This window comes from Melampsora larici-populina, assembly GCF_000204055.1.
Source record: "Melampsora larici-populina 98AG31 unplaced genomic scaffold MELLAscaffold_3, whole genome shotgun sequence".
In the NCBI taxonomy this organism is placed as follows: Eukaryota; Fungi; Basidiomycota; class Pucciniomycetes; order Pucciniales; family Melampsoraceae; genus Melampsora; species Melampsora laricis-populina.
The window spans coordinates 774826-787703 of record NW_006768767.1 but is presented as its reverse complement, the minus strand read 5'-3'; the positions used below and the strand labels follow the sequence as shown (position 1 = coordinate 787703).

General features: G+C 40.0%; 3 protein-coding genes across 3 annotated transcripts; 1 reads left to right on the top strand and 2 right to left on the bottom strand.

The window, feature by feature from the left end:
• Window positions 1-1053: 1053 nt before the first annotated feature.
• Window positions 1054-1543, top strand: MELLADRAFT_123709 (uncharacterized protein; the record flags this gene model as incomplete). The annotated part of the gene is made up of 2 exons (XM_007405327.1): window positions 1054-1443; window positions 1526-1543. 2 exons carry the CDS (start codon window positions 1054-1056, stop codon window positions 1541-1543), a joined length of 408 nt encoding a protein of 135 aa, XP_007405389.1.
• A 3058-nt stretch (window positions 1544-4601) lies between these two features.
• MELLADRAFT_70762 (uncharacterized protein) lies at window positions 4602-5988 on the bottom strand (the record flags this gene model as incomplete). Its single annotated transcript, XM_007404922.1, has 4 exons — window positions 4602-4902; window positions 4982-5368; window positions 5445-5580; window positions 5651-5988. 4 exons carry the CDS (start codon window positions 5720-5722, stop codon window positions 4823-4825), a joined length of 675 nt encoding a protein of 224 aa, XP_007404984.1.
• Window positions 5989-8099: 2111 nt separating this feature from the next.
• MELLADRAFT_102247 (uncharacterized protein) lies at window positions 8100-8792 on the bottom strand (the record flags this gene model as incomplete). The annotated part of the gene is made up of 2 exons (XM_007404921.1): window positions 8100-8386; window positions 8762-8792. 2 exons carry the CDS (start codon window positions 8790-8792, stop codon window positions 8100-8102), a joined length of 318 nt encoding a protein of 105 aa, XP_007404983.1.
• Between the last annotated feature and the right edge of the window lie 4086 nt (window positions 8793-12878).

The window sequence follows — 12878 nt, the reverse complement described above, 5'->3', positions numbered from 1 at the left end:
TAAAAAGTCAAAAGGATCCATAGTTATTAGTTATCACCTCAATTTTTTGTTCTTGATTATCTGGAGACCTACTTCTTGTTTTGATCCATCGGGAGCCGTCTGGAATCGTCTTCTGGATTGTTTCTATGACGTTCTGGTGAGGTCCGATCAGAGTTACTCGAAAATCGAGTATCTGTACAGGGCAATACAGGTTTGTGTTTCGAGGTTTGAGGTTTGTCCTCCACCCTCCTCTCTCGTCCATCGTACGCATCCGCGGCGTCACCACCTTGCATGTACTGTCGATATGGGGTGTAGATTACGTGAACGGACATGTGAGTTCAAATCCACCCGGGTGTACTATGTAGCCTAACCCAGCCCACCCGGTCAAATGCATCCAAAGAACTTTTGTGTCACACCTGGATGTGATATCAAACTGATCATTGATGGCAGGTTGCAACGGCCCAGGTATGCATGTAAACCCACCATAGACTGGTCACGTGTATATGAAATGAACTTATCATCCACCACGATGATGGATGATGATGGTTTCATAAGTGAAGCTTAGACTGCTCCCCAGCAAATTTTGAAAGTGAAGATCCTATCGAAAAAATGTACCACAACACGATAAACGCATCCTAGATCGAGGAGAGTGTCTTGGTATTCCTCCCATAAGAGCTGTTGATCAGATTCATGCTCACCTACATTCAGTATCAAGTAAAACGAACCTAGTTGATCCGAGTTGATCACTCTAGATGTGATCAGGCATCCGGCCAGATGACACTACCGATCTTTTTCCGGTGCATCCTGCGAACATCGCCTCAGTACGTGCGGCAAGAGGAAACTTAGGTGGATAGGATGTTTTCCTGATGGGGGGAGGAAGTGAGTAGGAAGGTATAAAAGGGAGGCTCATCCACTCTCATTTCTATCATCCCATATCCTACAATTCATACTTGCCTTCTTGTTAAACCTTTCCCAACAGACTCTTGTCATCAATCAGATAACCATAAACCTACAATCAGTTTAACCGTATTGATTCCTCGGAACATCACCAATAAAATTATTTTCGTAATCAACATGCGTTCCTTTTCTATTGTTATGTTCACTGTCATTGTTCTTGTTCAATCTCTCTTCGCAGCCCCTGCTGCTCTTTCGGTTCGGAGCGAGCAAACTGTTGCAGTCACAAATGATATGAAAGTAGTAGAGGCGAAGATCTGGGGCTACGGGTTTCCTCCTTCAGTGGTCAGCCAGTACGCATACAACAATGGTTACACGAACTGGGGTACTGGATGTGGCACCGCGTGGGGTTGCGGCTGCACTCCAGCCAACTATCGGCCCAGCTGCTTCGCAACAGGCTGCGGTTATGCAGGCGGGTATTACTCAGCGTTGAATGGGTTGAACACCTCCTTCCAGCGCTTATATTACTTGAGGCAAGCAGAATTGAAGTCGCAAGTAAACCAGAAAGATGTACGTGTGTGAATTTGGCTCTTCTGCTCCATGAGATGATGGATATATTTGGACTGACATTTAAATTTTTATGCGTATTTAGGATGACAAGCAGGCTTGAGGTCCTCACGACGATGAAGCGGTTCGAGATACCAATCTTTTTCAAGCCTAATGGTGAGTCAAATTCCTTTAAAAGTTTCGCCAGTTTAATGTTAATGTAGCTCATTGCTTCGATACTTTCCATTTACTCTTGATTCCCAGGTCGCACTGGTTGCATTGCCTATGGAATTTTCGTCTACATATTTGAAATATAACTTCTTCTCTCTACTCAACTATGATGTTTCCTTCACTTGTATATATGTGATTGTCTGTGTTTTTCTGTCTGGGTTCATTTCAATCTGCAGTATTTGATTCTATGTACCCTACAATATATCAGCCCATCTGTTTTGACAAACCTCGAACTTTTTCAGTTTCCCAATTGAGAGACAAACGGGCCAATCTTGAATTTGATTGATATGAAGATGACTTTGTGAAGAATCATGTTAAAAATCCTGATTTGAATACCGTGTATGCGTACACCTTGAGGATTTCATCAAATGAGTTGGAGGCTTCAAATTCTAGGATGATTTACAAAGTTAGAATGTTGGCTTGAGTAGTTGATGTAGTCCATTTTAGTTCCAAAGATGGTTCATTTCAATCTGTTGGGCTTTCCACGTTTCTGCGCTGTGCAAAGGTTCAGGTATCACTCATCAGCACTAATCTAGAATTTCAGACAAAAAACTTGTGAGAAGCAAGCCAAAGATCAGTGGAAGGAAGATGAAGAAGGATCAAATGTATGTCCTTTATCAGTGACATTGAGTTGATAGTGTATTATTTGAATGAGATTTTCTTTACTTGAAATTGAATTACATATCTCCCAAGTCTGTGATTTATCTCCAAACTGAAGTTTTCACCGCTTACATTTGTTTTGCGGCATGGCACCATTCCTTCAGGTTGCAAAACCTCTTCAAAGATCTAACATCTGCATATCTTACTTGGTCATTAAGACCATAGCTCAAACAGATACTTAAGCAAACAGCATAGGCACCGCACCAAAAGACTGATATCTATTTTATTCTAACTCAAATTCTTAATATTTTGCTAATACCTATGGCTTGAGTTCTTTGATTCAATTTTCCCCCCTCAGACAGGTGGCTCATGATGATAGTTTCTGTATCACCCCGGAACAGACATCTATAATAAGACACCCTCCAATAGAGCCTTTACTTGACAGGAAATCCCCACTGACTGTTACAATAAACCACTGAAGAGTGTAGCATTGGAAAATCAGGATACAATAATGTATTGACCTACATTGGTATCATTGCCAATTGTTGTATCAAATTCTTCAATAGATCAGCACCAGAGAGGTTGGTTCATCTGATCCATCCTCTGCCTATAAAATACCTGACTCTTTTGCTGTGGGCAATTTGTCCACACATAAATTATTACAAATACCAGAAACCTATTGCAATGGGGCTCAAAATTTATTTGCATTGCATTATGTTGATCCTGCATCTTGGCAACAATTTCTTCTACCAAATTTACCCATCCTGATCTGTGTGATGTTGTCATGATTAGAGTTCAAAGTGTGAGTTAAATAACATGATTTTACATCATCAATGGCAGGTGCATAGGCTCACCAGAATTGTCTCTTTGTTTCCCATGAAGAACTTGCTTGTACAAATGCTTGTCAATTATACAAAGAGTAATGAAATAAGAACCTGACAACAACAATTTTTTCACACAAAAACAAAAGGTAAAACAACGAAGTAGTATTCAATAATAATAAGCAAAGGTAAGGGGGGCTACATTTTGTTAAGAATGATGCAGCCAATTTGAAAATAATTGCACTTTTTTCAAAAAACATGTGCACCACAGCAAACCAAATTGTACTGGGTATTTTGTAATTACAACAACAAGAAAACCCAAATTCATCATTCTTATAAAAGTTGCAAAAAACAAGCCTCATGAGATGTGTTCAACTGACCATAATTTTGGATAGCCATCAACTAGACAACCTTGATCAAAATTCTCTTGATTTGCTTTGTAAATGATTTTTGCAACTTGTGGAACAATTTTTCCCAATTCAGTGATTCTTGCTGTCACCAACCATACATATGGCAAGATCTACACTTTTTGTGAATTGTAGACATATTTTTGCTTGTGTTGAGACTTTTGGCTCACACACTTAGGGACACGGCTTAGGCCCTGTTCAGCTCTGATTTGTCGAAAAACTGTGCCTATAATGAGATATGCATACTTGATGTGCTGATAGCTAGCAGAAATTGTAGTAGGAACATTTATGATTTCAAAGTGGAATTGAATGATGAGAAGATTACATCAGTCATGGGATACAAAGTTAAATCTGGGAGTTTTTCCCAGTTTCCCAGTTTTTGTTTTTGGCTGTGTTTTTGGAAACTGGGAAACTGGGAGAACATGGAAACCTTCCAAACACAGCCAAAAACAAAAACAGGGAAACAGGGAAAAAACTCCCAGATTTAGCTTTGTATTCCATAAGTGGCTAAAAAAAGCTCAGTGACTTTGCCATTGGCGCATGAGGACCTGGGGTAAGCAGTGAGACATGCACAAATGGCACAAGCCAATCAAAAGCTTTGAAGAGCTGAGAAATGAAACAAACATGTGCATAGAGCATCAGGGATCACAGGCAAAGATGAGAACAATTGGTTGAGAGTAATAAAATAGCACTTTCTTTCCCATCATTATTTATAAAACTAGTTGTACCTCGGGTAATCTGGTGAGACATGAGCAAACAAAACAAGCCAATCACAAGCTTCAAAGAGCTGATAAAATAAACAAATCTGGTATAAAGCAGCAGAGATTGCAGACAAAGATTATGACAATTTTATGTCATTATACGCTACAACAACTTACTGGTTGTGGTAAAAAATGTGTAAACCTTTTGGGCAACTTGTTCAAACTTTCAAAAAATACATAAAAAATCACCAAACTTGAAACCCCCTAATGAGTTTATGGATTTTGTGGTCTATAACACACTATAGAGTTTTGCAAAAGTTTGCCAAAAAGGCCCTAAGCATTATGCTTGGTTTTACCGGAAGATATGCCTTTACGCTTATTTTGAACTGATGCATCACGCCATATAAGGGTGGCTTATTTTTCAATGATAACTATGCTTATAGGTGGCGACTGTATATAGAAAACAACCCATCTATATATGTACTGAGGTAATCATCTCTTTACATGAGTAACAGCCCAATCAACAATGTTTAGAGAAATACAAATATCACAAAAAGGGAATTCAACTTGTTTCCACTTCAAATTACATTAGATCCAAAAGTCAAAAAGATCAAGTCCAAGTTTTCAACGATATAAAAGGTATTCAAGGAGACATTGCACCTGATTGACTACGTTTCTCAAGTACGAGTTTCAAGATAGACTTGATCTCAGAATGTAATGATTCTAGTTTGATTCAAACACAAAATTCAAGATTTCAGTAAACAAGATCAATCTATATAGATGTGAAGAGAGAAGACATTACCAGCAATAGAAAGCGCATGTTCATACTCTGCCTGAGCATCTTCTATATCACGTTGTAGTCGATTGAATTCATCTTTATCAGTACCAAGTTCATCATCCTCATCAACTGAATGATTCTGATCAGAAGAAATTTCGCCATTTGTTGGTTTGGTGATCGGACTTGATACTTTGGTACCATCTGGTTCAGTACACGTTGAAGATGAGATGGTATAAACTCGATTGTGATTAGTTGGACTAGATGAGAGTGAAGAGCTTGTGGCTTGTGGTGGATCGGTGGTGTTGGGTAGTGGAATTGTTGATGAATCGTCGTGTGGTGGTAAAATTGAAATTAAATATTCAAGTTGTTTTGCTTTTCTGATAAAATCCTCGACTAACTCTTGACAATTTTCTAGAAAAGAACAAAACATAATTGTATCAGAACTCAAAAGGTGGTACAGAATCTAAATTGACAGGTGATCACTAACGATTGAACGTTTCTTTTGCTTGATCGATTTTAGTTGGATCTGAAATAGATTGAGTGATTGGGATATCCGGGTTCACTTGTTCAAAGTCGGCCTTACGAGAAAGGTAACTAACAGTGCTATACATGATTGTGACGAGCTAGGATCAAAAACAAACCAAAAGATGAGTAACAGATTCAAGTCATAAGTTTAGGTCGATAAGATCATACGTTATCAATACCATCTTGAAGTTGAGTGATCCTGTCCATATTCCTAGACAGTTCGTCGTCGTGAGAAGTCATCCGGTTCCCAGCGGGACGGAAAGGGATCAGATGCCCTTCCGTCTTACGATTGAAGACTACGAAGAGATCGATTGAAAGACTAAAGTACGAGATCAGAAGTGCAGGTTTGATAGAAAGTCTTGATTTAGAAAGTTCGGAGGGAGTTTATAGGGTTTTTGTATTGAATTGATTGAATTAACGTTTAAGGATATGTATGTAAATTGAACAGAGTTTCGTTTGCTCAGCTTTTTTGAAAAGTTGTTGATAATAAATGGTGAGTACTGGACTGTTTGGTTTGATTCAACTGACTCAAATCCATCAATCCGACCTGAACGCGACAAACAACAGCATAACAACTCGCTCAGTCGGCCGGATAGTGGAGGAACCTGGTCCTGAATCTCATCTGAGGAGATATGCACCTGAAAAGGTTGAATCCTACCTAGACCGTCACCCTTGACATTGAAGTCTTTGACGAACTCAAGGCACGAAAAGATCTTACTCACTGCCTTGCTAACAAGACCACCAGTGTGTTCTATCAATGGATTTTTCACCATATCCCGTTTGGGTTTCCTTGATCAATGGATGTAATTGATCTTCCTCCCAAGATACAAAGTACCCAACAAGATAGCCCAAAAGACTAAATGAACAAGTCAAACTTATAATCTGTCCGATCATCTGAATACGAATGGAATCTTGTATGATAGGATCTTTGACCAATATCACCGTGAAGGATAGTGTTCAATTCAAGAACTACAAACAATGGTAGCAAAAGTGCTTTTCTTTTGTGTGTGAAATCTGTTGTAGCCCTGGTTGTGAGGTCTCTTTATGTGATTATTCATGTTAGTCCTACCTCTTTCTTGCTCCTACACTTTCAAATGAATATATGAAAGTTAGACCAAGACTCCTATGGTTTGTTGATCAAAATCAGCTATACCCATCAGCATGGCAATCAGTTTGTTCTGCCAGACCACAAATTGGAATGAATCCAGTGTCAAACTTCTTAACTTCAAACTAAAGATGAACACTTGAAATCATCATATTTCTTATTTTGTTGTTCTTGCATTAAGATTCAAAGCACATTGTAAAACTACATGCTCCGTCCAAATTCAAATGATGTACCGCCCTTTGCATGATTGATGACTTTGAAGAAGAAGTAAACTTGAGTTTTCAACAAAAAAAACCTTGAGTTTTTTTAAAAAGTGACTGAGTTCTTTCAAAAAACTACTGAGTTTTTGAAAAAGTCAATGAGTTTTTCTTGAAATTTTCAAATGTCAATGAGTTTTTGAAAAACTCAGTAGGTTTTCAAAAAAACTCGGTCACTTTTTGAAAAAACTCAAGGTTTTTTTTGTTGAAAACTCAAGGTATTTTTTTCTCCAAAGTCATCAATCATGCAAAGGGCTGTAGAAAGGTTATGCTGAGGCTGTGACCTGGCTCTGAGAGCTTGCGGCCGGACCCGCGGCCGGGCCACACCTGGGATAGACCCAATGTCCTTGGTAAGTTGACTCAGGTCAACCAGGGCACACCCTGCATTTTATGCTTCAGGGCCAGGCAGAGCTACACTCAATTTTAAATGTCAAGGAGGGGATAAATTCAAACTTTTGTCTCAATTTTAGGCACCAAGGAGAGGTGGAGTGGGGATAATAGCAGACTTCTATTTCAAATCCACATCACAGAAACACTTTTTTGAGTGACATAACCTACTTAGAGAGTAAAGATAATTTTTGCAATGGAAACAATCTTTTAAGGATCACTCTATCCCGACCCCCCTGTTTACTATTCAGACCCCCCCTGAACCCTAGGTCCGTGTAGGTCACCTTAAGCACCTTACCCACGTACAATACAGACAATGGACAATTCATTCCACTTGCTCATTCTTGAATCTCAAGATGAGTTCTCTGAAGTTTACAACAACAATACATATTTCCAGATCAATAACTTGTGGGTCATCAACATACACATATTTGTAAACATGATGTTATAGGATTTTATCCTCTTCAATCATCTAATCTAATCACACATCATGAATTCCCTTGAAAGAAGTTTCAGAAGCTACTCACTCCATTTGTTTTCACAATTGTGGGTAATGAATTGTAAGGATCATGAATTTGGAAACAACTTTTGTTTCACCAAACATGATACAGATTGGACAGCATCAAACTCCATATTTATGATTGAGCCAACAAAGATAACCAAGATAACACATGTAGTCAAGATAGTGATTGGGTTATAATCAAACAAATAAAAGAAAATGTGCACGAAATGAAAAAAAGACACTGCCTGGGGAATCATTCATGGAAACAGAACCCGCATTTCATTTCTCCGCCTCCAAGTCAGGGTCATGTGGAACTTGCCACGATACACCGTCACTTTTTGGATTGGGGCCATAGCAACAATATGTTCATCTAGAAAGGCCCCCTCCTAAATCACGGTGTTGTGACTTCCACGTCGCACACTCATTGACATCGCTGCCGCAACCCCATTGCCATTCTTTTGATGTGTTCCTTGGACCTATCCACTCTTGCCATACTCCACTGCCAATACGGCCGATTCCCAATGCTCTCATTGCTTCCTTGGCCACCCCCTTTTCACTATCCATGCCACATCCACTCACACATTTGTAATGATTGCCTCTCTCCCGCCTGCCGCTGTACAGCGCAAGAGGTGTTACCAAACTACTTTCATGATCTGGATATCACAAGTGATCCTATTTCATTTGTCACATTACCCTCTTACAAATTTGAAAAAAAAAATTAAACACTGACCGCTCCTTCCATACTACATTGCTGAAGCAATCAGTATGCTCCTACCTTGGTCAGAGCACAACTGCTATACAAATACACTCCACTTCATCATAAATGACCTTTGAAAGATGCTCTTTCACTGTGCATAACTACCCACACAACTACACGATTATCACCGTTGTTTTTGGCTTCATTTAATCAAAGTGACTCTCTGCGTTATAACACAACACTGGTTCCGCAATGTGAACGTCAAAAATTTGGACACTGATTGTGAAGTTAGCCACACCCTCTTAGGCATCTTTGACCACATTTGACTCACATTGCTGAAAGATCTGACTAGATTGGTGCATGACCTAGACCGCTCCATCCGCCAACTCTGGCTCACAGCGCCAACAGTAGTGGGAAGCGCTGTGTGGCGCAGCGCGGAGCGTTGCCGCTTAATTATCCGGGGCCGGCGCTCCCCGGCCCCTATGCCTACTACTACTTTTTTTGCCCCAAAGTATTGGGTGTTACGCCTTTTGTTATTAGTTGGCCCACCTTCCATAACTACACTTAAATCAACTGATCATTTACCATACCAAGGAAGACAGGGGAACCCCCATATATTTCCAGTATGGTGTATTCAAATTCATATCTGGACGCAACGCTCGGATCTCACCGTAACACGCTGGGACACGGTGTATTTGTAAGTACACTGCGGTAGACCGTAATCAATGACTACCACAACGCGCCATTATGAGGCCGTCACCATAGTGAACTTCTCACTATGGTACGATGAAACCGTACTGTACCACACCGCAATGAAAATTTGAGGGACAGATTTTGGCTCATTGTGGTAGAATGATGATAAAATTTGTAAACTTGTAAATTCATATCAATATGGATTGAACCATTCATGAGGAAGGTAAAACAAAAAAAGAAACAATAAAATTGAAACAAAACATATCAATAGTAAACAAAAAAAGCCAACAAGAGAGGAAAAGAATGGAGGTAAGTAGAAGAAGAGGAATCAGCACTTATTATTATTATTATTCTTCTTGTTCTCTTGTTCCTCATATTCTTTGAGATACTTCACCGCGTCCTCAAATTTATCTTTAGGGACTATTCCAGACTTAATCCATTCTTGGCATTCCACCTTACGAGTAATTGTATTGGGTAAAATCAATCCTTGCCCAGGTGCAGCAATGTCTGCAGCTGAAGAGAATGACCGCTCCACGCAGCAAGTGGTTGCGGATATGGAAAGGTAGTCCCTTGCAATTGATGCCAGTACCGGGAAGGACGCTTGGTGCTTCTGAAGAGTGTCCAAATCCCATATTAGTATTGAAACCAATGATAAAATGATGTGGTAAAGGATGAGAGTTACCCTCCACCAGTCCAAAGGTTTCTCATTGGGCAATATGCCAAACTTTCCAGCTATGTAGTCAGTAAGTTCATTATTGGATGAAGGTTGAATGTTATTGGATGCAGCGGCAAACATGTCAAACTTGTCTGTTGCAGTACATGCATTTGATGGTTGAGGTGCAGGTGGATCGGGTTTGTTCATTTGCCTTTCTAACAATCTTACCTCAAAGACTTCATTGATAGAATCGTTGGCTTGATTACTTGCATGCGGATAGAAGTCTTGAAAAAAAAAATCTTTGTCAAGGATTGAGAACAGTAGCAATGACTATGATAGAGGTACCCAAAGCCTCATCCTGGTATTTCTTCAACCACGATAAAATAGTATCAATAGCACCAATGATACTGAGATAGATGGTAAGCTCATTCAGACTTTCGAGATTCTTCTTGATTGGTAGGTACTTGGCAAGTACCCCGCATCCTGAGGAAAAGTCGCCCTGCATGTGAAAAGTGGCATCTTCAAATACCTGCAAGTTATTTGTCAAAACAAAGATGCTTGTCATATTGTAGATATAACGTTCAAACTCACCTCTAGCACCGGATTCAAAGCCTCCACCGCCTCCCACTCTTTGTCACATAAAGATAGACCTCGGTAATACTTGTTTGTTTTTTGATCTTGCGAGGTCATAGCATTGAGTATCTATCCAAAAGCAAGAATGTCACATCAGTAATATTAAATTTTGAAACGGTTTTATGCTGAGATACGTACGTCTTTTCCTTCACAAGCCCTGCGCCAACTGTCCGCTTTGACATTCCACCTCACGCCGTAACCAACAGTGAGAACCTTTAAACCTTGAGCTTTTGCTTTAGAAGCAAAATAATTTTGTCTTGACGAGCTTGAACAAGTCGTTTGAATGAGCTTGTCAACCTGGAATCAAATACCAGACTGGTAATTAGTAAAAATTAATTTGTTTGACAGTTGAATTCAGAATCTACTTACCTTATGAACACTACGAGCAACAATTTCAGCTGTTTGAGATTGAATATCAACGTCTGAAGGGTCTTCAGACACTTCTGATTCATCCAGGAGATTGGGTACTAGATTGCCTTGCTCCTCGTCTGAGTCTTTGGAATCATCAGCCTCAAACTCTTCATTGTTAAGCCGAATCATAGCGATTGGAACCGCTAGTCCAGGCGATGTTGTAGGTTTGGTATGACCCGCACTGATATCCAGGGTTTTCAGGCCGTGGCTTACCATTAATGCTAACTTATGACAGAAGCACTTTACGTGGTTCTGTTTGGGTGACCAGTGGACAGGTGACTCCCTTTCTTGGAATAGCCGTGCCATTTCGCAAGCCATGGGTCTATTGGATGACCCAGAATCAGTTGTCTGGCTGATCATCTGAAGAAATCAATGTTCAGTTTCTACAGTATCAAAACAAGATCAAAATTAAAGGACTGACCTTCTTATGCAAACCATGGCGGATAAGGTTTTGAGCAATGGGTCGCGCTAGAAGGTCACCACAGTGATGCCAGGTGACCAACTTCAAGGTCAAATGAACTGTCTGATAGTGCCAATTGTCGTTGATGTAGTTGACCATGACCCCAATAAAAGCCATCCAATTCCCTTTAGTAGTCCAACCGTCATGAGCCAACAAGAACATACTCAAATTGTTCTGTAACAAAGTGATGTAATGAAGTGAGAAATTAATGTAAGACAAAACGTAAAACATTAACAAAATGTAATAACAAAATGTAAAAAGAATTTACTTTGATACGGGCAATGACAACATCATACAACGAGTAGAATAATTCTTTGGCAGTAGTTGCTGCCCACTTGGGGGATTGCAGCTGTGCTGTTTGGCTGCATAGCTTGAAAGCTGCTCTTAATGTTTGGTCCTGAAAGCAAAGCCACAGCATGGTGTGTCAAAGAATCCAAACGACCAGCACAACATTCAGCAATTCAACACTGAAAGTTGACTGAGATAGGAAATTCTTCATATTGTTTACTGGATTGACAACTTTGATTGGTTGGTTGAGCTCTTTCCAAGTAGGTGGCAGTTTGAATCCGGCTTTAATTGCCTTGTGACGTTGTTTGCATGGTTTTTGCTTCTTCTAGCCATCTCAATGTCCGTTGTAGAACTTATAACCCAACAAGGCTTATACAGAGCTTTTGTTACACCATCTACACACATAGCCCCTTTTGACACCCATACTCTAAGAAATCATATGAAAAATATATGTCAATATTAGATATAATTGAATCAATGTAGTCAACATACCTCCTTGCCTTTAACATATACTGGTTCATCCTTGTAATATGATAATAAAAGCTTGACTTTGTTAGTTTTTGTTTTTTGAAACTGGGTCTTTGGCCCTTTGTTGTCCGTTGCTTGGTCAGTGTTGACATCGTCAGGAGCCTTGAAGTCCTAAATTGAAGTAGTAGCATTTGGAATTGATCAGACACCTAGCTTTCAGACAAATTAAAACACTTGAACTTACCTGGATAGCGGGATGGCTTTTCTTGCTCTTGTTCCCTTGCTGAGGTTTGTCAACTTTCTTGTGCTTCTTCAAAGTATCTTTTTTTGGGGGTTGATTGGTTGGTGTGGGTGTTGGACTTTCTGTTGCATCGTTCTTGCCATTCTGCTCGGGATCATACGGTGGATCATTGCCTTCTTCGTCTTTGGATGAGCCGCCAATACCAATGATTACAGGTCTTGCTGGTTGACTCAAAGCGGCTTGTGAGTCACTAGGAGTAGATATTAAGCTTGGATCTTGACAACAAGGACTGAAGCGCATAGAACAACAAGTGGAGTTGGGGGGAGCAAGGCTTGAATTGTTTGCTGAGGCAGGAGAAGTACCCATTATAATAGATGGTAGGATTGAAAGATGGAAATATGAGGAGGATAGAAAACGGTGTTGAGTAAAGGTGATGGTAGAATACAAAAGCAGTGAAACACAGGCAAGACGAGAGGGAGAGGAAGAGCTGGTGCTCCTCTTCATCTTATACCAAAGCATTGGTTTGTCCATGCAGGCTGAGGTGGAAAAAAAATCCCAGTTGGGATGTTGAAACTCAAGAGCCCTTGCTTTGAATGAAA